The 26,298-nt window shown below is 39.4% G+C and overlaps 1 protein-coding gene across 15 annotated transcripts in view; it reads left to right on the forward strand.

Annotated features, from left to right (window-relative positions):
- Positions 1–26,298, forward strand: part of Cask (calcium/calmodulin dependent serine protein kinase) — a 334,225-nt gene that overhangs the window by 258,802 nt on the left and 49,125 nt on the right. For all 15 annotated transcript variants that reach the window (XM_052737240.1, XM_052737152.1, XM_052736894.1 and 12 more), the window contains 2 exons: positions 20,843–20,920; positions 23,603–23,683. In XM_052737240.1, the coding sequence (XP_052593200.1) occupies positions 20,843–20,920; positions 23,603–23,683 (159 nt within the window). The remainder of the gene's footprint in view (positions 1–20,842; positions 20,921–23,602; positions 23,684–26,298) is intronic.

Here is a 26,298-nt window from a genome sequence, read left to right on the forward strand (position 1 = left end):
CCCTGTCCCAAAAAAGAAAAAGAAAAGAATAGAAACAGAAACTGACCATCCATGCCTGCCCTCAGTGTAGTATCAGAAAGCTTGACTGATTTCTACAGTGAAAGTCTTCTTGGATGGTTCTGATGGTAATAGTACATGTCAGTCATTTGTGTAGGAAGCTCTTTGTCTTAAGAAGAGAACACAACTTGCTTTGGAAGACCTAGAACTGTTTGGTGGATAGAACCATTTGATTCATCCACCACAGAATACAGATTACACTAAAGCAAAACTTTACAGGATTTTCTATAGAACTTTCATCTGCTAGGTAATACTATGGCAGGAAGGGAGAAAAGACTTTGATTGATTGGTTATTTGATGGCTAAGTGTGGGATTCAGAATGGGCATTATTATATTAACAGTGCTAAGATGTCCTGAAGAAACCTTTTGAGATTTATTTAAAGGTCTTGGAGCGATCCAGAATACAGGGAACATACCTAAACATAATAAAGGCAATTTACAGCATTTCTCAAACTAATTCAGGCACAAATCTTTTACTTTGAAATTCTGTAGCGCCATATTTTGATGAGGACCACTGTGGGAAAAGCTAAGCTAAGAATGTTGCATGATGTTTCAACTTTACACCGTATAATTATAGTTATTGAACAGTGGCTTCACTCCATAAATTTGGTCAACTTAAATTAATTATCAGAGTTCCTTAGTTAGTTTGGCTTTGTGTGGGGATGGGGGTAACATTTATGAGGCTATGTGAATACATGTGCACATGCATATGCATACATGTAGAGGCCAGAGATTGACATGGAGTGTCTTCTTTGCTCACTCTCTACCTTATTTTTTGAGACAAGGTCTCTCACTAAACCTGCAGCTTTTTTATTTGTCTAGGTGGACTGGCCAGTGAGCTGCAGGGATCCTCCAGCATTGAGGTTATGGATACAATGCTGAGCCCAGCTTTTTATAAGGATTCTGGGGATCTGAACTCAAGCCCTAATGCTTACATGGTGCACACTTTACTCACTGAGCCATCTACCCCTCCCCCAGTTTTGCTTTTTATATAGTGCGTATATGAGTCAGAGCTCATTAACAGTTCCAAATTATGTGTATAGGGGCTGGAGAGAGAGCACTTGCTATTCTTCCAGAAGACCCAAGTTCAGTTCCCACCATCCACATCAGACAGCTTACAACTGCCTGTAACTCTAGCTCCAAGAGATTCAATACCCTTTTCTGGCTTCTATAGGCAACTGTATTCACAGGCACATACTCATACATAGACATATGTATGTAAACATAATTAAAAATAAAATCTTTAAAATGAGTCTGGAGCTGGTAAGATGGCTCAACAGGTAAAGGTGCTTGCTGCCAAGCTTGATGACCTGAGTTTGATCACTGGAACCCACATAGTGGAAGGAGATAATCAACTCTTGTAAGTTGTCCTTTGACCTCTGACTTTAGAATGTAAGGGCCTAGAAAATACAATCTAGACACAGGCATAGATTGGGGATATAACTCAGTGGTAGAACACTTGCTTGGCATGTGCAAGATCTTTGGTTTGATCCTCAGCATTCAGGAGACTAAGGCAGGAGGATCACAAGTTAGAAGCCAACCTGGTCTACATAGTAAGATTGTCTGAAAAAGAAAAGGGCCAGTGAGATGACTCAGCAGGTAAAGGCACTTGCTGCCAGGGCTTATGTCCGAAGCCCACATAGTGGAAGGAGAAAACCAACTCCACAAAGTTGCCTCTGACCTCCACACACATGCCACAGCATGAATCCCCCACAAACACATACACATCACACACACACACACACACACACACACACACACACACACACACACACACACTAATAATAATAATAATAATAATAATAATAATAATAATAATGATGATGATGATGATGATGATAGTAAACAAATTAAAATTTTAAAACAAGAGAAAGTAGTTATGAACAGCTCTTGGGAAGAGACTTTTAAAACTTTGCCCATCCATATTTCCTCCTTCCACTACTCCAAACCCCGTGCTTGGTATGAATTCTTTTGTTTTATGGGGTCCTCAGTAGTGATAACCACTGCCATAGTTTTGAAGACCATGAATTCTTTCAGGTTGCTGAGTCCCAGGGAACCATTTTATGTTATTCTTGTTAATCCAGTAACACTCTAAATAGCTAAGTTTGAGACCAGAAGTTTTAAGCTAACCAAACAAACAGAGTAAGTTCCTAAGATGACTGAAGAACTTCTGAGGGCTTTATTTGCCCTAGTCGTGGCTTTAAATTTAAACAAGTTTAGCATTCAGGAGGACATCATTAGAATTTGGAGGGAACAAAATTACCATAGTGATGACGTGCCTGTCATTTGCAACAACACGAGTGAACCTGGACAGCATTGTGACTAGTGTAATGAGCCAGACACAGAAAGACAGCTGCAGCGTGATATCCCTCAAATGTGGGGTCTACCGCTGATCTCACAGAAACTGAGCAGCTGGGGGAGCTGGGGGTGGGAGCATGGGGAGAGGATGGCCAGTAGAATGTCATCTGGTGATCTCTTTCACAGTAACGTGATTTGTGTTAACAATATCGTATTGAATATTTCCAAATAGCTACAAAAGAGGATTTTAAGTATTCTTACCACAAAGAAAGGATAAATGTATAAGGTGACAGATATACTAAATACCTTGATTGCTGGCCAGCATCCACTTCTTAACACATCACACCATTCTCTACTAATAATGTACAGTTATTATGTATGGATTTATAAAAGGAGAAAACCATTAGTTCCACAGAGGAAGATACGTTCTGATTTGAGTTCTAGTTTAATCTGTGGTTAGGAATGAGTCAAAAATCTTCAGATATTGGCTGCCTAACTATTCCCAGCACATGAACACTGTTCCTCATTTTGTAGGCAGAAATGGAGAGAGGTATGAGGGAGACCTGCTTGGGTCAACTTCTTTCAGCCTCTGTTTAAAACTCTAAGGCACCAGTGTTAAGATGGTCTCCATATGAACTATATAGGTAATTTTAGGAAGATATAATTTGGCATGGGTACTAGTTGCCTGAGGCTGCCAAATCAAAGCATCACAAATCAAGTGGTTTAAAGCAGCCACTTCCAACCTTTGCTGGTTGCCCCCATCCCTTGGCTTGTAGACACTTCCCTCCAGGCTCTACAGGTTCCTCATATTTCCTTGTCTTCTGTGCTTCTATCTGTCTTCACATGGCCTCCTTAAAAGGACACCAATCATTGAGTTTAAAGCTCACCCTGATCCAGTATGCCTCATCTTAATTACATTTGAAAAACCTCCATTTCCAAATACGTTATATTCTGGGGTTCTAGGTAGAGCTGAACTTTGGGAGAGACAATTCAACTCAGTACAGCATGAAAAACTGATGTTACCCTGAATTACCACTCAAATCAGGTGTGAGTGCTAAGTGCACAAATCCAGCATAAAATAATTCAATGTCATCCCATCAGTCACTTTACTTTCTTGGAAATAAGTATTAAAGTACAGGTTACTCATTTTATTTTCTTGGAAATAAACATTAAAGTATAGTCTTTGTCTTCTTGTGGTCTTTTGAACCAGTGCTAGCTTAGAATTTGTGTGGTATTTTGGATGGTCAATTGATCAGTACATTTTTGATGGTTTTATTTTTCAGATTAAAAGGCATTTTGCAAATGTTATTTTATAACAATTCTCAATCTTTTCATTCTTAGAGAAATTTTCCTATTACAGAATAAATGTTTACTTTGTAAGTAAAGTATTCTTAAATGACACATTCATCATCTTTGCCCCACTTTAACAACTAAGCTTCAAAACTTCACTCACTGTATGTCATACCTCTGACTGCTAGGATGTAGTGACGTCGCAGTAGTGAATATGATGCCCCACCTAACTAATATGATTAGCTTGTTCTCTAAAACTGTAACCAGTAAAGGAATGCTAAAACCACAAAGCCAGCTCTAGGCGGAGCTTAATTTAGATGTTCATTTGTAAATAGACTATCTAATAGATTAAGTAGTGTTTTATTTTCAAGTAATATGTTAAAATATTGCAATAGAAATAAACAAGTGCTGGAATCCCTCATATTATATATGGCTGACATCTTTATTGTATTGCTTTACTTTAGAGAGAGTTAGAGTTTTTCCATCTAGCATAGAAACTACAACTTCAGATTTACTGTTTTGCGACTTTGGGATGACATTAATTTAGTAGACATGTTTGGAATAGAATATTTTTAGAACTCAAAAGTTTCCTAAAGGAAAAAAGAAGTAGAACTTTTTAGCCACTTAAAGTCTGAGAAATAAGTTACGACAGTTTGAATATGTAACGACATTGCCAGTCAGGAAATGCCAAAACTGTTTCTCGTGAATTCTGGACTTAACTGTCTGGAATGAGAAGCCCTGAGGACTTTTGGAGGCCAAGTTACTGGTAGCGCCCCCATCCAGTCTCAAAGAGTCATCGGCTTTGGCAGGTACAAGCTAGCTGGGGTGGTGGGCCTAAGCCCAGTGGTGGTGGTCTTTGTGCTCTTGTCCACTTCCTAGGGCTGAAGATCAAAGTGTTTTTGCTTTGGGGAGTCGCTTACTCTACCATTTCTAACTGATTAGAAAACAACTTCCTTATGTTTCCATCTCTGCAGTGAGAAAGTACTACTCAAAACAAGATACCTGAGAGCTGGCTTAGCTGGGTCCTTTAATGTAGATATTTCAGCACACCAGTAAGCTTGATGTGGTCACTTGTTTTGTTTTGTCTTATTTCTTAGAGCCAGGATTTCTGTGCATAACTCTGGCTGTCCTGGAACTCACTCTGTAGACCAGGTTGACCTCCAACTCAGAGATCCACCTGCCTCTGCCTGAGTACTGGGATTAAAAGTATGCCCCACCACTGCCCAGCTGATGGATCACTCTTTAAGCAGCAACAGAAAACAAATACAATTAGGCATAAAGCAAGGGTTGTCCACTTCTTTTTACTTACTTTTTAAAAGTTATTACCATATATGGATTGTACAAAATAATTGGTTTCATTGTGACATTTTCATGCATTGTTATGTTTAATTCCCCATTATCCTGTATTGCCCCCCCCCAACCTTCTTCCATTGTTCTTTTTCTTCCCATATAGCCATTTGTGTCTTTTTTAAAATCTAGATTCTCCATGTGAGAGAAAATATGATTTTCTTCCTAAGCTTATTTCACTTAACTTGGATAATCTCCAGTTCAATCCACTTTGCTATGAATGACATGATTTTATATTCTTCTTGTAGCAGAGTTTTACAGAATATTTTTATATTACATTTTATTTATCCATTCAAAGGATCATCCACTCTTAACCACTTCAACATCACCCTGGAGGTTCTAAGCAATTTAATAAGACAAGAACAAAATTCAAAGCATGAAGGTTGGAAAGGAAAATGTAAAATTATCCTCTCACAGAAATGTGAAAATCTTTTTCTTTTTGGTTTTTGGTTCTCAAATCTTTTTTCAAGACGGGGTTTTTCTCTGTAACAGCCCTGGCTGTCCTGGAACTTACTTTCTAGGTTGGCCTTGAACTCACAGAGATCCTCCTGCCTCTGCCTCCTGAGTGCTGGTATCAAAGGCATGCACCACTATTCCTGGTTTACATATGGAAAACCTTAAAGAATCTATATAATAGTCTATTAGAATTAATAGTAAGTTTACCATGGTCATAAGATGTAAGCTCCATATCTGTGTTTCTGTATATAAGCAAAAGTAATGTGAAAATATTATCACAAAAAAGAAAAATACCTAGTGATAAATTGAACATAAGGATTATGTGCTTAAAACTCAATTGTTGTAAAAAGAAAGTAAATAAGAACCAGATAAATAAATGGAGATGTGCATTTTTCCATATTGATCTGTACCGTTCTTATCAGCATTCCAGCAGTATTTCTTTGTAGAAATTACTACAATGGGACCCAGGGAAGTGGTAGCTCAGGGTTAGAGTGCTTTGCCTACCCTGCACAAGGCTCCAAGGTCCATCCCCAGCATTGGGAGAGGGAGCAGTAGAGAACTAGAAATTGACATGGTGATCCTGAAATTTATATGGACATGTCAAAAAGATGACAAAGGATAATAATGTAAGAGAATTGATTTCAATATTTACTATAAAGCTATAGAAAACAAAATAGATATATAGACTGATGAAACAAAAAGAGATTTAGACATAAATTCTCACATTTCTAATTAATTTTCATGAAAAATGTCAAGGCAATTAAATGACAAAGGAATAGTCTTTAAATGGAGGTACCACTGTTGGAGTCCATAAGCAAAGACATGAAAGTGGACTCTTACAACCATACTCAAGAATTCTCTCAAAATGGATCCTAGATTCATTGTAAAAGTTTAAAACTATAAATTTTGTTTTGTTTTGTAGTGTTGGGGAGTAAACCTGGGATTTACTGTGTGCATGCTAGGCAAGTACTTTGCCACTAAGGTACATCACTGGTGGCATGGCCCCTAAAACCTTTAAAACAAAATGTAGAGGCAAATCTTTATTGCTTTGGGATAGACAAAGATTTCTTCAAACACAAGGGAATTGGGGAAAATGTTCTAAAACTGAATTGAGATTATAATTATGTAACTGTCAGTTGAGGTTCTCTGAAGTAACAGAACCAATAGAATATGTACTACAAAGGGGCTTACACAATGTAGGGTAGATATTCAACAGTGACTGTTTACACACTGGAAAGGCTGAGTACCCAGTAACTGTTCAGTCCACAAGGCTGGATACCTCAGCAATTCAAATCTGGTACTCAAGGACTGGAGAATTCCTAGACAGCTGCTGCTCTTCTGTCCATGTTGGAAGAAAAAGCTGGACTCCACTGTCAGCAAAAATGGCCATAGCCCCATCAGCAACAAGATAAGATATATTTACCAACAAGGAACAAAGGCAGGCAGGCATAAAGCAGCACTGTTTTTCTCTTAGACTCCTTTTTCCCTAGACTGTAAGGTGCTGCCCCCTCTGAGAGGACTTTCCTCTTGTTTTTGTTTTTTTGAAATAGTGTCTTTCTACATAGTCCTGGCTGTCCTGGAACTCACTCTGTAGACCAGGCTGACCTCAAATTCACAGAGTTCCGCCTGCCTCTGACCCAGGCTAAAGGCATGTGCCACCACTGCCTGGCTAGGGTTTTCCCTCTTGTTAACCTTCTAGAATGTACCTTCACAGACATGCCCAGATTCAAGAAGTTGACAGTCAAGATGAAACATCATAGCTATATGTTTACCAGAAGCCATCTATCTATCCACTTACTATGGGCAAACCGTGGACTTCAAAAAAGCCCTTAGAAGTGAGCGAAAGCAATTAGGTTTTTTTCAAATCTATCTTAGCACTTTTGTATCTTTTCAAGATAAAGTTATTTTAGGAGCTAGAGATGTAGCTTGGATAGCACAATTGTAACCTAGCATGCAGAAAGTCCTAGATTCAATCCCCAGCTCTCCAAAAATTAAATATAGTTACACATGCCTGTAGTCCAAGCACTCAGGAGATGGAGGCAGAAGGATCAGAAGTTCAAGGCCATCCTCGGCTATAGAATGCATAGACAACAGCCTGAATGCATAGACACTAGCTTGGGATACATGAGACCATGTCTCAAAAACAAATGAAGAAAAAGGAGCAGCAGCTTCTTTGGAAACACTATGAGTTATATACATTATATATCACTGAGGAGGGCATATCAGGACAGTACTATTTTGATCATTCCATCTACATTCAAGTATGTATTTGCCACTTCCCAAACTTCACAGATTTTGGCAGATGTTATATAATATACATCACCATTTGGAACTTTTTATGGTTATGATATAAACCTAACATGAAATTGACCATTTCCACATGTTTTGTTTTGTTTTATTTTGGCTTTGACTGGCATACACCAATCAAACCATTTATTATGTTCATAGAGGAAATCATCTTACGATTCAGAAAAAAGTTAAATCCAGGCTAATTTGCCAGAAATTTGTGTCATAATTCTATATATTAAAAAAGTTTCCTATGATAAATCACTTTTAACTTTTTGAGATTTATTTTTCATTATATGTATGTGTGTGCATATGCATGTGAGTGCAGGTGCCCACAGGGGCCAGAAGAGAATGTAGGATCCCCTGAAGTTGGAGTTATAGCAGTTGTGAACTGAACTCAGATCCACTGGAAGAGCAGCACCTGCTCTTAGCCACTGAGCCTTCTCTCCAGCCCCACTTTGAGCATTTTCAAGTGTACAGATCTGTGGGGTTAAGTGCATTCATATTATTGTGCAACCATTGCCACCATCTGTCTCCAGAATTCTTTCATCTGCCTCAGCTGAACTAAAACTAAAACAAGGTCTCTATCCCCTCTCCCTTTTAGCTCATGACAGCCATAATTCTGCTCACTGTCTCTATAGTGTTACTGTTCCAAGAACCTCAGTGGGCCACACAGTATTTACCTCTTTTTAATTTTTTTAAAGTGTGTGTGTGTGTGTGTGTGTGTGTGTGTGTGTGTGTGTGTGTGTGTGTGTGTTGCTTAGGTGCACATGTACCATAGTGCATCTGGAGATCAGAGGTCATCTTTCAGGAACTGACTTTCTCCTTCCACCATGTGGGTCCTAAGGATTGATTTCAGGTCAACAGGCTTTGGGTCAAGCAACTTTACCCACTGAGACATCTCACTAGTCCAGTATTTGTCTTTTTATGACGAGCCTATTTTATTTAGCATCATGGTCCTTAAGGTTCATCCATGTTGTAGCATGTATCAGAATTTCCCCCTTTTTTAAGGTTGAATAGTAGTCTATTGTATGTGTGTATGTTGCGTTTTGTTTGCCCACTCATCCACTGTCCATGTTATATGGTAAATATGTAATAGGACAAACCAACTTCTCAAAGTGCTGATCACAGAGATTTCTACCTTGGTTCCTTGTTCACAAAATTGCTCTTCTGGATCCCAAGTTGGTTCCTATAGTCTCTATTATTTTTAAAGGAATGCACGGTCTTCTCTGAATGTGCTGTGGATTACAGGGCTTCATCTGGTTCCTGTTTGAATGGATTACATAAACCGGGGTTGAAAATTGACTTTACAGTACTGAAGTAGATACTATAATACTAAATCAATGTGTCCCAGGATCAGTATCACCCACTCTGAGTGCTGTTCTCTCTTTATATTCTACTTTATCAGAAAGCAAAGAACCTTTCTTTATTTTACTTTTTTTTTTTTCGAGACAGGGTTTCTCTGTGTAGCTTTGCATTTTTCCTGGGACTCACTTGGTAGCTCAGGCTGGCCTCGAACTCACAGAGATCCGCCTGGCTCTGCCTCCCGAGTGCTGGGATTAAAGGCATGCACCACCACCGCCCGGCTTGCAAAGAACCTTTCTAAGAGCCTTTGAAGTGCAGTAAGTACTGGCCCCTCTTTCTGCTCATTCTCAAGGAAAAGAGGGCTCTTTCCAGAAAGGAACGTGGTGTGCTCCGTTGAAGAGGGAATGGTTGCTTTTTCTTTTTTATGAGTTAACAGGTGAAACACTTCAAGAGTATGTACATTTCAATAACCTGCTGATAGTAGAGTTCTAGGCAAGTCCCTTCATGATTATGACTTTTGGTTTGTGTAAACATCGCAGAATTGAACTGTGTGCATGAGACTCAATTATACTTTAGATTCATTGGAAAGCCAAGGCAAAATGGAGTTCCAACCTTTATCTAGGGTATGCATATGAGAGGCAAAACTAAAGCTTTTCAGAGTTCTTACCTTCTGTACTGAAGGTATGAAGATGGTAGCTAATTAAGAAATTAAGTACATACCTGTAACCCCAGTGCTCAGAAGACAGGGGCAAGAGGATCATGCTAGGATCATGCTAGCCTGAGCAAAGCACAGCAAGACCCTGTCTCAAGAAAATAAACCAGCCAGGCGGTGGTGGCTCACGCCTTTAATCCCAGCACTCGGGAGGCAGAGGCAGGTGGATCTCTGTGAGTTCGAGGCCAGCCTGGACTGCCAAGTGAGTTCCAGGAAAGGCGCAAAGCTACACAGAGAAACCCTGTCTTGAAAAACCAAAAAAGAAAAAAAAAAGAATGACTAGCTTGCAGCATTAGCAATCCAACAACACATCTGCTTTCTTCTCAACTTTGTGTTGGTCTCTTTTTTAATTTGTTTTTGCTAGTTACTATGACTTCAAAAAGCAATCCCTTGTAATATCAATGTCTTTATTAAGCAGTGGGGTAGATAATGAGATTTTCTTAGTGTAAATAGTTTTCACTTATAATCGTAGATATGTAAAAACAATAGAGCTAGTAAATGAGGTTTTAACACTTTAAAAAAATAGGAAGTAAATTCATATCAAAGTATAAATATCTCACAGTTGGGCAAACTCTTGTCTTTAATATCAAAAAGTGCCTTCTCCCCGGAGGCTTTCTTAAAACAGGGTTTTATTTCAAATAAAACGATATTTGAAAATATCTCAGTTGATGGAGGGCTTGCTTTAGCATGCTTGAAGCACTGGGTTCCATCCCCAGCACCCTATAAATCAGGTACATACTTGTAATGTCAGTACAAGCTGGAGGCAGAAGGCCAAGGACATCCAGTTTGAGGCCAGCCTAGGAAACCCCTGCCCTATCCCCTGTCCTGAAGAGAAAATAAAAATAACAAAAAGACGCCTACACTGTGAGATGACTCCACAAATAAGGGTGCTTGCCACCAAGTCTGACAGCATGAGTGCTACCTACGACTTAGACCCAAATGATGGAAGGAAAAATCAACTCTTTCAGGTTGTCCTCTGACCTCCGCTTGTGTGCCATGAGTCCAAGCAAATGTACGCATGCAATAAATTCTTTTAAAAGGCTTTATTAAAATAAGGGCTGCCTATACTATATGCCTATATCATATCTTGTGATTGATTGTTTTCCCTCCTGATTTTTGTTTTGTTTGGAGGTTGTTTTGATTTTTTTTTTTTGCTTGCTCAAGAACAGATGTGATTTGTTTCTTTCTAAAGTTCATTTTAAAGCTATTTGACAACTCAAAAATGACAATCAAGTTAGGTCATCTGGGGCTGATATCTGAGTTTCTCAGGAAGAGCTGCCAAATCATGAGACATCGCCACACTGGCTTATATTAGGCCACCAAAGGGACAGCTTTTTAGACTGAACTCAGGTCAAGCAGCTCTTAATTTCTTGGACTCAAAAGTAAATCCCTGAAGTGCAATGTGAGAGATTGGTGCTTCTCTCCAGCCCCCACCAAGCCCTGTCAGTCTGACAACCCACTTATAAAATAAACACACAGACGCTTATATTATTTAAACTGTTTAGCCTAATGGCTCAGGCTTCTTGCTAGCTGTTCTTATATCTTAAATTAACCCATATCTGTTAGTCTATAAGTTGCCACGTGGCTCGTGGCTTACCGGTACCTTACATCTCGCTTGTCATGGCGGCAGCTGGCAGTGTCTCTCTGCCTCAGCCTTCCGCTTCCCAGAATTCTCTTCTCTGTTTGTCCCACCTATACTTCCTGCCTGGCTGCTGGCCAATCAGTGTTTTATTTATTAACCAATCGGAGCAACACATTTGACATGCAGACCATCCCACAGCAGCAATGTTCAACTAAGACTGAAACAAAAGCATTGCTGTACACACACAAATAAAATCTACACCAAACAAGGGTCTACATGCAGCGTTTTGCTGCCAGGATATGAAGGCATTTATTGACTGTAGCTGTGTGGTCGCTACACGAGTGTGTGGGTTCACGAGGGTCCATGGAAGGAAGACACAGAGGCATCTTAAGAAGGAATCTAGCCTATCATGGCTGCAGGAGGATCCAGCCTCAAAGGACTGAAGCACTCTTCCCTTCACCTAGGGCATATTTATTTACTCTTTATAACAGTTTAGGCAGCTAATTTCCGTACCTTCAAAGCAACCCAAAAGCAGTTCCCAGAGACCAAATGCCAGGTGCAAATTACTTGAATTATCAGGTACCTCCGTCTTCCGGGTTTCCTGGACCAAGTTTCACATAGGCCTTTGATCCTTGGGAAACTTTCCGATCCTTGACTCTCAAGATTCACACAGGGCGATAAGAGAAACAAAAGGTGTGGTTAAACAAAGGAAGGATTAGGGCTAGGTGCTGCTCTCTGGAGCCAAGCCAGGAGCTCAGCAGGAATGCCGCCACAGTTGACTTTCAGGAACTCTTCAGTTAGCCCAAAGATACTGATCTTTCAGTTATCTTCACTGCCCACAGCAAACTTCAGTCCTGGCTTTACTTTAGACTATCGTATTACCAGACAGCTGAGCTGCTTCTTAGAACTTCAGGATATATTCCCCACTAAAACGTGACTTAAGCCAGCATTTCACTGTTATGCTGTTAAGCTAACATTACACTGGTAAGCTATTATTACGCTATTAAGCTTTCCTGGCACATCTAACTCAAAAACTTCCAGCCACTAGTACACTCCCAATTCATTTCCAGCTTGAGCTGTTCGGTATGAGCTGGGCCCTACCCAAGGACAAGCTAATTCCAGACTAGGACTCTCGCTGCTTTACTCTAGTCACTAGATTCTGAGGATTTAGCATACTTCTTGGGATGAAACACAAGTTTAGTTTACAGTTTCTAAAAGGTGCTTAATTTACTTGTTTTCTGAATATTTGGAGGGAAAGTTAACTCATAGCTTAAATTGTAATGATACTGTTCAAAGACAATGGAAGTACACCTTTCTAATGCATGCAATGCATAATCTCCTTGCAATGGAGAATCATCTGCACGACTAATATTTGAATGTTTTCTTTAACTATTCGAAATAAACTGGGGGCTAGAGAGATGGTATAGTAGTTAAAAGTACTTGCTGTCCTAGAGTACCAGAGTTCAGCCCACAGCACCTGTGTCAAGCAGCTCCAGCGGAGCTAACATCCTTTTCTGGATTCTGTGGGCACCCAAGCATATGTGGAACGCACTCAGACACACACACACAAAGCGGCGGGTATTTTTTAGTTAAACCGATTTGAAAAATCCATAGTCTATAAGGGGAAAATGGTACTGATAGAATAGACAGATACGTACTCCATAAAATAAAAAATACCCTGGTGGTTTTGATATCCTTTTATAAGTCACAGAATCACAATGATGCATAATCATTCTTAAATGTGTAAGACATTTTTCTTGGAGTTTATAAATTTATAGCTCCTTAGTTTTTTTTGAAAATTCCATTTTAGCTTTTATAATATTTCTTTTACAATATTCAGACCTGTATGGACTATCTTTGCATTATCTCATGTTTAATGATACTAAGGATGTGTGGCCCCATCATGCTATCTTTGCACTATCTCGTGTTTAATTATGTCAACATCTTCGAAAGGGCCTTTCAGTTTTGGTTTTGTTTACATTTAAGAGATGGGCTTTCCCAGGCTGTCCAGGATCCTCTGTTCAAGCCTCCTGGGTAGGTCTTTATACTGAAGACATCAAGTTGGTCTGTTAACCTGTGCAGGAAAATAGAATTTAGATCTCAGAAATTTTTCTCCAATTTACAACTTCAAAAAAATCCTCTTCAAAGTGATAGCTGCTTGTGAGTTCCCTGTATTTTAGTATGAAATCCCCTACCTTTCCCTAACATTTGCTGGATTTCAAATGTCTTATAAGTGAAAAAGAATCCTTTTGCCTATCACTTCTCGGTTCACTAAGGTGTGATAGTGGAGCTTGGTTCCTGTTCCCCGAGCTCCTCCGCAGATGGTTCACAGAACTACGGAGGAAGTTCCTACTGAGATAATCTGTTTCGTATCTCATTGCTGTCATTTCATGCACTCTTGCTCATCCTCTTATTATCTGTCTTACTGGTCCTGCGGGCACATTTCATTCTTTTGCGGCTAAGTACAAACTTGAATTCTTTTCCAACAGGAAGTTGCTTCAGTGTCCTTAAGTGCTTGCTAAAGAGCTTCCATATTCTCTGCAGCTCTACAAGCCCATTCATTATTTGGTCCATGCTTATAGTCTTGTACAAGTTATAATCATGCTGGGTGGTGGTGATGAACGCTTTTAATCCCAACACTCGGAAGACAGAGGCAGGTGAATCTCTGTGAGTTGGAGGCCAGCCTGATCTACAGAGTGAGTTCCAGTATAGTCAAGGCTATACAGAGAAACCCTGTCTTGAAAAACCAAAAAAAAAAAAAAAAAAAAGAAAGTTATAATCTTGTCTCAAGTGGTATATATCATTGTCCTTTGATATGGTTTTCTCTGTGGGAGAAAATGGGTTATACAACCCAGGGATAGTTATTTCATAGTGTCTTCCCACTAATTCTATTTTAAATATTCAATGATAAATAAAACAATGAGCAATCACTTCTATTTGAGGACTACTAAATCAAGAGTGAGATGTAATAAAGTATGACATTTAAAAAAAGAAGCTTCATTGAAAGCTTTACAAGTAAATTAAAAGCAATATATTAATTTATTTCATCTTTCTGTTGGAAAGTACAAGCTCAGGAGATAGGAATTGAATATTACCACTGAGTTTACTCTGCTTTGTTTGGAACATCTACAGTGTCAATGGAACTGCGTCTACTCTCCTTGAGACAGAGGTGAAGTGTGTCCATGTAGCTGTGTGTGGTCCCATCTGACACAGTGCCAGAGACAGGCCGGGAGCAGGCCTGTCTGGGAGTGACATGGTGTGAGACAGCCTGCTTCCCTTGCAGCTGTTCACATTTCCTTGTTTTGGCCTTCATGCTATGTGTGTGGTTTGGATATATATATATATATAGTGCTGAACTTGGGTGGCTAATTTCTTTAGAAAAAGAATGCAAACAGTCATAGACTTCCACATCCCTGTTTTCCGTCTAAGAATAATTTATTAACATCTTCCCATCCTCTTCCCCGTCTGCTTCAGCATGCCAGCCTTATAAATACGCTTCATTGTCTTCAAATTTAAGGAATGCAAATAACAAAAAGAAACATATTTTAATGTCACCAGACCACCCTGAATTTAAATTCCTGGAGCAGAGGTTACAAATTCTCACCCTCAAGCCAAATCCAACCAACTACTTGTTTGATAAATATTTCATTGAACCACAGCCATGTCTGTTCATTTTAACAGCTGCTTTTACACAGCACAACAGGCTTTGACAGTAGTGACAGAGACCAGATAGCCCTAAAGCCTAAAAAATTTCTATTTGGCCAGGATCAGATTCAGATCTTAACATGCCAAAACCTACAATTGATTGACTCAGAACTTTCATATTTACTTTATTTTTTCCATGGTCTGTGAATGACATTTTCTGCAGTTTTACCCCCAAATATTACTAAAGGCATCTCCCTCACATGGGTTGTTAGTTGTTAGGTATTACTAAGTTCTAATACAATCCAGAGAGATCTGGTGTGAGACAAAAGGCCATGTTATCATGCCCTGCTGCTCTGCTTGTGTAACCCTAGTGCGGCATTTCACCTGAGTAGACATTAGTTTTCACTTCTGCATTGGTCAGCTTTCAGTTGCTATGACAAAATAGCTGAGATAATCAGCCTAAAAGGAAGAAAGATGTATTTTGGCTCATAGTTCTAGAAGTTTCAGTCAGTTCTCCCTATTGCTTTTGGGCCTGTGGGAAGGCAATAAATACATCATCGCAGAAGAGGCTGCTCACCTCATAACATGCAAGAGGCAAAGAGAAGAAGGGAATGAAATACTGTTATCTACTTCAAAGGTACAGCCCCAATGACCTAACTTTCCTACTAGGTCCCACATCTTCACACTTCTACCACCTCTGCTAGTGCCACAAACTAGCAAACAGGACTTGTAATACATGGGTGCTCAGGTGACATTTATCCAAACTGTAACGTTCTCTTCAAAATGAAGGAATAGAATTGTATTGATAGCTAAGGTCTTCTCTATCATAACAATCTTGTTAATTAAGTAAGGCAGGCCTCGGGAGGCAGAGCCAGGCGGATCTCTGTGAGTTCGAGGCCAGCCTGGGCTACCAAGTGAGTCCCAGGAAAGGCGCAAAGCTACACAGAGAAACCCTGTCTCGAAAAACCAAAAAAAAAAAAAAAAAAAAAAAAAAAAAAAAAAAAAAAATAAGTAAGGCAGGCATGAAAGATCCAAAAAAGAATTAAATATGATCAAAATGTGCTTAATTTCAAGGGGAAAAGTTTTAATGTGCAAGCAGGATCAAATAGAAATTGTATCTAGTTCCTAAAGAGACCAGCTAAAATAAGTATTCCTGCTGCGTTTTTTTTTTTTTTTTTGTGGTACTCAACATTTTTTTACAAATATATATTTATAATTTCTATGTACAAGTTCAAATTTTTCATTTTTGAGGAAACAGTATGTGCTGCTGTCTTATATTGGAGAACTCGAGGGTCAAGGAGAAGAGAAAGAAGCCCTTACACAGCATGTTCTAATATCACGAACATCAGACGGCCACTTCCTTTTCGGTTGTTGATGCCCTTGAATGTGGCAGGCATCCCAGTGTTGGCGCTGTCCTGGGTTACAAATGTGCAGCTTTAGCCCTGTTGGCACAGCCTGCAGCTAGCCTCAGCAGCACACTCTTGTCTCCTGCCCGTGGTGTTACCCATATCCTGTTTCTGGGTCTTCTTGCTCTATGCAGGCAGTCCTCTTGGACAGGACTCCATCAGAATAGCCTTGGGCAGGTTACCCTCTGAGATGTTTCTTTAACTCATAGGAAGCACACATTCTTTCCTTAATATGTCCTGGGGGGGCACCCCAGGTGAGGCATAAAAGAAGCAAACACTTGTCACTTTTCACTTAAGACCTAAAATATCACATGTTGAGTCTTTCCAAGGATTCTCTGAACAAAGCTACCTTCCTAGTGCACCAATGTGGGCCAGTAAGTTGCTGCAGCTCGGCAAGCCCTAGCCAGAGACCAATGCAAAGAGCTCTAGTCGCCACTTCCAGTTCCTGTGTAAGCTTTTCTGGAGGGTCCCCATACCCTTCACTTTACATGGGGAAAAGGACAAGAAGGAGGGGAAGGGAAATCAAATATGTTCTCTCCTATGTCTCCTACACATGCCCTGCTTCTGCTTCTGTAGGCAGAATAAGGCCTGGGCCAAGTGTGGAAGGAACGCTGACTGCTGCTCACCAAGCCCTGCACCAGCACTGGCAGCTTCCTAGTACCCTAGAGGCCACAGACTGCCTATTGGCCTTAGTTTGGAGTTCTAGAGCATGTGTATGTGTGCATGCATGCGTGCATGCATGTTTCAGGCCATACCAAAGGCACAGAGGAGTTTTATCTGAGCACCTTCCTTACAATATGGCCATGAAAGTGATGAGACTCCAGGCACCTGCATGCCACCCATGAAGTCATCCTAAAGCTAAAACTGTGGTTCTTACTTCACTGTTGTCTGTTTTCCTCATCTGTAAATTGGGAATAACATTTTATAACTAACATTTACAGAGGCACCAGCCTTGCAAAATTAGCTGAGGTTAAGTGGGTGCATGTATATTAAGATCTTTGACTAGTAGTTAGCATCTAGTAAACGCTCAATAAAAGAAGCAGTCATCATTATTCCTAGTAATATACATTATCTCTTATCTGAATTGCTTGAGAACTGAAGAGTTTTATTTATTCATGTGTTTTATGTATACACCAGAATAAGGAATCTGATCTTCCTGACATGGCATTATGAGACAAGGAACCTCCAAAGATGTCATTGAGTTCATTTTCTGTTGGCCACCTACTGCTGGACATGCAGTCTACCCTTAAGAGTAGTTTGTTTCCCCAGTGAGACTCCCTTGGAGAAAAGCAAATTTTCACTCACAAGTGGTTATCAATCGGAGACAGCTTCCGGGTTAGGGATGGGGCATGCGTCCACTTCTCTTTTCAGCTCTAGGACCCATCTGGTGCAGCCCTGTGCGGCCCTGTGCATGCTGTCTCCGTCTCTGTGACTTCATCTGTACATCAGTCTGTTGATGTAGAGGGCCTTGTTTCCTTGCTGTCCTCCATCCCCTCTGCCTCTTCCACTCTTTCTGCCTCCCCTTCCACACTGTTCTCTGAGCCCTGAAAGGAAATATTTGATGGAGGCATCTCTTTTAGGGCTGCATTATTGCCTGGCTATGGGTCTCAGTATATGTTCCCCCCTGCTACAGGAAAAAGCTTCTCTGCTGAGATGGCTGAGCAAGGCACTGATCTATGAACATTACAGAATGTCATTAGGAGTCATTTTATTACTCCTCTTTTTTTAGAACAGTGGTGTTTGCTTTTACTGTAGGTCCCTGGACTATCTAGTCTCAGGTTCTCAGTCACCCAAGCAGTGTCGGGTATGGGCTCCGTCTCGTGGAGTTAGTACTGGATAGAGACTTCTAAAAACCCACAGAACAGATGAAAGCACCTCTAGTAGGTCTAGAGTGAGGCTCAAGAATGTCTCGTAGGCACCAGATAAAAGTCTTCAAGACAGTATACTGACATGTAGTTCTTAGATGTTAAAGTCAAAGCCCCGAGTACTATGCCTAGCGCTAAAACTTTTTTATAAAAACTACACTGGCAGACTATACTTGGATAGTAAGACCAGGTTAAAAATCAAGTCTCCAGGTTCAGAAATTTGGAAGAGTGAGTGTTTGTTGCTCTGTGAGTGAAAGTTGATACGCACTTATTAATTGTGTAAATAGAAAGCAATACTAATCATATTTGAAAGTGATGGAAGTAGCGTTAGCAATAGTCTTTGGTTACAAAAAGGTAAAGCTTTTTTAGGTAAAGAATTAGCAGTGTAAACAGTGTAAAGTGATAGTGCAATCAGCCTAAAAAGCCTTGAATTAAATTTGCTATTCTTTTAAATGGCCTTGAGCTCTTACTGTTATTATTATTATTCATCTAAGTTCTATAAACTTTAGTTATTAATACTTTGACATTAGGGATAACTAAGCCTCTTTTTAAAGTTACACTTCTAGTGTGTGTGTGTGTGTGTGTGTGTGTGTGTGTGTGTGTACATGCACACATGCCACAGTACATGTGTGAAGGTTAGAGAACAACTTCTAGGAGTCTGTTCTCTCCTCCCACCATGTGGGTTCTACGGAATGAATTCAAACCATCAGGCTTGATGGTAAGCACCTTTGCCCACTAAGCCATTTTGCTGGCCCACTAAATGGTGGTGATGGTGGTTATTGCTGCTGCTGCTGTTGTTTTGGTTTTTGAGACAGAGTCTCTCATGTAGCTCCGACTGTCCTGGAATTCACTCTGTAAACCAGGCTGGTCTAAAACTCACATAGATCACCTGCCTCTGCCTCTGGAATGCTAGGATTAAAAGTGAATACCACCACTCCCAGAACCACTAAATGTATTTTTTTTAATCTTTTTTAATTGTATTTTGTTTTGGGGGTTAATGGGAATGTGCTCATGTGGATTTCAGAGGACAGCCTTCAAGAGTTGGTCCTCTCCTTCCACCATGTGAGTCCTGGGGGAACTGAGTTCATGTTGGCATGCTTGGCTGAAGGTGTCTTTATATAATGAGCCATCTCTCAGGCCCACTGTCTTTTTTAAATGTTATGTATTGTTTTATTTTGCTAAGAATACAACATGGTATTCACTATCAATAAAAATTTAAGTCTATTAGCTACAGACACAATGTTATAGGATTTATTCATCTTGCAATTGTAATGTATTTAAATATTCCTAAATGATGGTTTCTTTTTTGTTTTGGTTTTTTTGAAGTGGGTGACATTCACTTTGTTTGAGGTTTCCTTCTTAATATTTTATATATGAAGTATTTCATTTCTTTTCATAAGTTAGTCTAGGAAGTTAATCACTGCATTATTTCTGTACGCTGGGCATCGTGGTACACACTTTTAATCCTAATACTCAGGAGGGAGAGGCAGACAGAACTCTCTGAGTTTGAAGACAAGTGTATATCTACAAGCAAGAGGCCAGCCTGGTCTACATGGTGAGTTCCAGGCCAGCCAGGGCTACATAATGAGACCCTGCCTAGACATATTTCTATAAAAAAGTACATTTTCTATTCCAAATTTTGTTGGCAATCACTAGAGATGTAAACTTTAAGAAGACAGAGATCATCCATATATATTCTCCCAAGGATTTGGCCAAACATCATACTACCAGTACCCTAAAATATTTTAAGTAGAGTAGCATTTTACTTTTCTGCTTAAACTATTCATTCAGTCTTCAATTAAGTAGTACTTTCTTAATTAATGTTTTAGAGAAGTTAGGAAATAGACACCATCAGACTAGCCAAGGTCACTTTTAACTTTGTACTTTTCAAAGCACACTATTGACTGTGGACCATTCCATTTGAAGTAGAACTAGCATTTTAATTGCACTAATAAACTGCAGAGTATTTTCTCTGATGAATTAAATTAATGTTTTTTAGCAAGTTGATGCTTGAATCTTTCATGTTTGTCGGGGGAGGGTATAACTTTATTTAGACGTTTTTTACATTCTGAATTCGCAAAGTCAAAAGAGACCAAGTTTCTGTCCTTGACTCCCTGCTGAGGGCTCCAGCACTGATTCTGACAATGAACATCCCTAGTAAGACAAGCAAAAACTCCTGTGAGAACATTCCTTCGTAGAAGGAGTTGGGTTTGCCCTTTCCCAAGATCTAGGTTTCTGTGAAAATTCTTTAGACTCTTCTTGGCCAGAAACGGTTCTTTCATTTTACTGCATACTCACGTTAGTGAATGTTGCTTCTGTCTGGAGGGAAACACTCAGATTGCTGCTATATTGACAAGTGTGAATTGCTAAGGATAGAATTTTGGTTCCTCTCTTCAAAAGTATTTACTTTACAAGATATACATGAAACTCATATTCTGACAAGTTCCCGTGAATGATGAACATTTCCAAAGAAGACCCACTGACATCATCTCCCTGACTTTTTAAGAGGAAAATATTGTTTGTTGAAACAGAAAGCCGTAAACTGTAGCAAAACATCCTGAGTGTTGATTGGATTTTCTCCTTTGCTTTTTAGCTCTATGACAAAATTAACACAAAGTCTTCACCACAAATCAGGAATCCTCCAAGCGATGCAGTACAGAGAGCCAAAGAGGTAAGTGACATCTTTTTCTCAAAGTGTTCAGCATCGTCACATTTGCTACCTTTACTGAAGATGTTTTGCTGCATGTTAAGAGGCACGCTTTTTAGGATCGCAGTTTGACTCATACTCAGATTGAGATTGCTGAATTTATCATTGAACATCCACCTGGAGAAGAAAAAAGTCTCAGCAACAGCAGTTCCCAGATTTCTCCTTCTGGTTTTGCTGTGTAAATGAACATATTAATATAGTCTTTTCTTGTTTTAATGTTATTTTACTGCACCTGGTAGAAATAGACATGCTTTAAAAATCTGAGTTGCTTTTTTAATGTGGTATTATGTGGAGGTTAATTGACTTTTGTATAACAATTAAATATCAGAATTCAAAGAAGTCATTTTTATGCATCATCAATGCATAAAAGTATTTGCCACAAGCTTTTTCCATACTTGCTTGTTATAGGAGCATGGCTTTGCAGAAAGCTTGGAAAACCAAATTCACCCAGAATCCCATCACCCTTAACACAGTAGTTTCCGTTTTTTGTATCTTTTTCATTTGCATATAGAATTTTATGTATTACCAACCAAAATATGTTGGTTTGGGCCTAACACTATGAAATAAACATTTTATGCCTCTAGTTGATCTTTATGGGTATAATACAATGACTGTGTAATTTTTTTCTTACTACTAGAATGATGTAGAAATTACCCCATTAGTAAATACCTTTTTTTTTACTGTTTGATCTTTTAAAGTTTTTATGCAAATAAACATTTCCTTTTAAAAATACTTCTTACAAAGTATGATTACTAAATGAAAGAGCATTGAAGACATAATCCATTTTTAGCACATTTTGTTCTGGGTTTTGTTTTGTGGAGACAGGATCTCACCATATAGTCCATTGTTGGGATGACAGGTATGTGCCACCACAGCCAGCTTCCTAGCAGATGTGAAACATGACTTTTGATATATATATACATACATACATACATGTATATGTATATGTGTGTGTATAGATATGTGGATATACATACATGCATACATTTTTTTATATATGTATATAGTATATGCTTACATACTCACTAAGAAATTAGACCATGGTGGCTGCCATGCTTGCTCACTTGGTGAGAATAGGGTAAGGAGAAAGCTGTCTTAATTTGCCCAGCAATCATTCTTTTGTTCTCTGAAAGGAATTACACTTCAGGCAGGAATCATGAGTCACTGCCCAATCTTATCAATACCCAAAGAGACAGAAGTAGAGACAGTCTGGGGACAATCCTTTGTCCTAATTATACACTTGAAGAATTTCCCCTAGCTTAGGAGATCACACCTCTGTACTTAAGATCATAGGCCGTGAAAGCAGCAAGGGAAACAAAGTTTGTGCTTTCCCCCTTGCTAGTTATTTCCTGGAAGAGAAGCAGAAATACACCAAGGAGATCTACTTGAATTTCATTGGGCAGGAGGAGTTAGCTGTATAACCAGCAATCATTAGCAGGGTGTTTGAATAAGAGACACCAAGGAGAACCACTTGAATTTCATTGGGCAGGAGGAGTTAGCTGTATAACCAGCAATCATTAGCAGGGTGTTTGAATAAGAGACACCAAGGAGAACCACTTGAATTTCATTGGGCAGGAGGAGTTAGCTGTATAACCAGCAATCATTAGCAGGGTGTTTGAATAAGAGACACCAGTAGGAGTGTGAGTGGTGGGGTGCTGAAACCTGAGACTCGGGCCAAGTGAACCCCTTCCTGGAGTTCTTGCAGGCTGAGGCAGGAGAGTCCTATGGCGAAGGGCTATGTACCCCTTACACCAGTGGTGCTGAGGCAGCCTGGATTGGCTCCATGATTAGGATTCAGTTGAGTGCCATGTGGAGGTCCCTGGAGCAGCCATCAGCAGATAGAGCAGTAACAGGGGCCTGCTCAGAAAACGGAGGCTCGGCTGTGGCACGGCTGCTAGCCCTGGACTAAGGTGAACAGATAAACTCCGTTCCTGGGGAGAGGGAGACCCTTTCAACAGCATTTTCACCAATGCAAGCAAACTGTCAATGCCTGACTGGTGAGGCAAGGTTGAGTGCAGAAGAAAAACTACTGAGGGTGTTTGAACTTTCAAAGCTGGTCTTGGGTCTGCTGGAATTTGTCCGAGCAGCCAGCCATCGGCAGAAGCACCGTCTTCTCTCTCTGTGGTGGAAGATAAGCATGGAGACCAGCATTCCTCCCACCTGGCTGCAAGGAGATGAAGTGTATTCCTAATTAATTAGCCTGCTTAATCAGCGTTCTTTTATGTATTGTTCCCGTTGAACCTCTGGTCATCTTTTTAAGGAACTAGCAGTGCTGTTCAATTTTAAAGGCTGTTATTAACTTTCAATAGGAATTGATTTGGGGGGTAAATTTGAATTTTCTCCTTAAGCTACTTAGGTTTCTTAAACCTGTAATAAATATGTGTTACAAACTTCCCATTTTGCTTTTTAGTTTTTCGTTACCTTTAGGTCATAACTGGGTATTGAAGGCAAACTATTATTGCATTTGTTTCATTTTACTTATATCAATATTATTCTCATATTTTAATAACCTTTGAACTCAACAAATGTTTTTAAAGTAATTGTCTTTCCCACCACAAAAACCCACTCATGGATTTTAATTTAAAAGAGTTCCATGCTTTGTAAATCTCATGTCATTTTTCACTAGTATGTATCTTGTTTTTCTAGGTATTGGAAGAAATTTCATGTTACCCTGAGAATAATGACGCAAAGGAACTAAAACGCATTTTAACACAACCTCATTTCATGGTAAGTAACACATCATTAGACCTAAACCATACTTTCACAAGAAGTTTTTAGTAACCTTCATAAAATACTTTATCCTTGTACAGTCATGTCACCTACTGTGGAGATAAATTCTGAGGAATATGTCATTAGACAATTTTGTCATTGTAAGCATATCACCGAGTGCCCTTAAAGAGCCCAGGTGATCTGGGCTACTAGTGTACACCAGGCTCCACAGTCCATGTGTAGGGCATAGTCCTAGGAGGCGCTTAGAATCATAGTGAGCAGAACAAGGTGAAATTTAACAAGCACAAGAGAGATGATGAAATCAAGAGACACAGTAAGCACAAGCACGTGGCACTAGCATTAGGATACGCAACATGAATTTTTACAGTAAATGTGTTGTTTCTTTGTTTTCATTTTGGTCTTGACTTATGTTTGACCTAGTTTTGCACTAAGCAACCCAGACTAGCCTCAAACTCAGGATCCTCATGCCTTGGCCTCCTAAATGCAAAGATTATAAGTGCTACCATAATTAAACGTTTTTCTAACTAGAAGAAACACGCTGTACAATAATGATAAAAAGTATAACACAGTAAATAAGCCAGTAACGTCATGGCTCGCCAGTCTGATGTTCCATGGATAATCGTATATATTATGCTTTCATCTGACTGACTAGGCAGTCGTTTGGTTTACACCAGCATCACTACCGCAACCATGTAAGTAGGCATTATGCCATGAAGTCACTAGGCACTAGGAATTTTTCAGCTTCAATATAATCTTGTATATGTAGTATATCATTGACTGAAATATCATTTTGTGGTTCCTGACCATAGTAGCAGACTAAGATTATAATCCCAGATAGTAACCAGTATTTTGATTTTATTGTTTTGGTTGATTTATTGTTTTGTGTCATAGTTGTAAAGGTGATTCTTCAAGAACTATGTGTACCTCAAATGAGGATCTGCTTCCGTATAGTTCTTGCAACACTCGCCGGAACTCTATGCTACCTAAACCACAGAGAGCTATAATTGAGGGCAATTTTTAATGAAAGACTGGCTTTGGGTTTTGCCTTGTATTTATTGAGGGCGGCACATGCCCCATGATGCATGCATGGAGGTCAGAGAACAAGTTGAAGAGGTCTTCCTTCCACCACATGGTTCCAGGAATTAAACTCAAGGTGTCTTTGTTTTAGACAGTGCAGAACTCCTGCACGTTTTTCATTGGTTTCTATGAAAAATAGGAATAGCACTTGCATTAGCCAGTTATTAAAATTTGAAATAGCTAAGAAACTTTTTTTGTTGAGAAAAGTTTATAGCTGTCTACTTATCTGCAATTGAAAAGTAGAATTACAGGGATTGGCAAAATGGTTCTGTGGTTGAGAGTGCTCTTCCATAGGACCCAAGTTCAGTTCTCAGCACCCACATTAGGAGACTCATAACTGTTGTAACTCCAGCTTCAGGAGATCTGACATCTTCTGACCTCCAAGGTCATCTGCACAAAGGTGTATACACATAGGCACATAAAAAAACAGCACAATTACAGATGGTAATTCATGCTGAATATAACATTTTTAAACAGTCACAGCTGTAGATATGGAATATATACAAAGAATTGAAAATCCAGCCAACTGCCCTCTGGGTGAAAATATGACTTTAAAACCTTTTTTTTTTTTACTACAACTATTTATTTTAAATGCTAGTTTAAAAATAATAGTTACAATATAACATGTATCATATCATACCTGTGAGTTTTTATATACATGCTATTTCACATGTAATGTTCCTAAAACTTTAACATTGTCCTTCAAAGTAACCATCTTGTAGGACGCAGTTTCCTGTATCCCCTCCCTAATTTTTCTAAGCTTTAATGGCTGAATTCAAACACATCTCTGAGAGTGTTTAACTCCATTCCATCTAATTGTAGAGAATTAGCAATACCGTTCTGTATCTGGACGAGCTTACTTTTTTTTACAGCTGAAATGTGTCATTGTAGAACTCAGTTTGAATCCCACCTTTGCTATCGAAGTCATTCCTAATTACTCTAAATCTATGTTAACCTCTCTTCTCTATTTTCCACTTTCTATTCCTGTGTGTGGCATTCTAATACACACTGACCTGCTGACGCAGGCCCTGTCCCTGGAGAATGGGCCTGGGCAGTTCTCCTATGTCTGTCCAAATCTCAGCTTAGCTTTGTGAACTTGTGATCTCATTTAATCATTGTTGTCCTCTATATACCAAACCAGGAAAATAAAAAGATTCCATGCCCTATTAGTGTCCTCACATTTGAACAATCACAAAAGGAGTTATTATCTTGTTCACTGATACTGCATATATGGGGGCCATGTTTCCCCAGATTACAATTCTTTCCTCTTCAGACATCATGTCTTCTATAGGTTAAGTGTAATTAAAGCTCTAAATTCAGGCAGACGTGAGGTTAAACTCCATCCTGGCTGCTGTGAACTAGGTCTGTGATCTCGAGCTCAACCTCTTTTAGTTGGAGTAAGAACTAAATGGATGTCTCCTGTACTTAGCCTGCTTTCTGCCTGATGTATGTTTAATGCCTCATCAGTGTTAGCTAATAGGGATGATTAGTTACGTCACAGTGCCTGTCATCTGCCTGTGTACAGAGCCCACATT

Source organism: Peromyscus californicus, unplaced genomic scaffold (genome assembly GCF_007827085.1).
Source record: "Peromyscus californicus insignis strain IS unplaced genomic scaffold, ASM782708v3 Scaffold_10__1_contigs__length_136768540, whole genome shotgun sequence".
NCBI classification, from domain to species: Eukaryota; Metazoa; Chordata; class Mammalia; order Rodentia; family Cricetidae; genus Peromyscus; species Peromyscus californicus.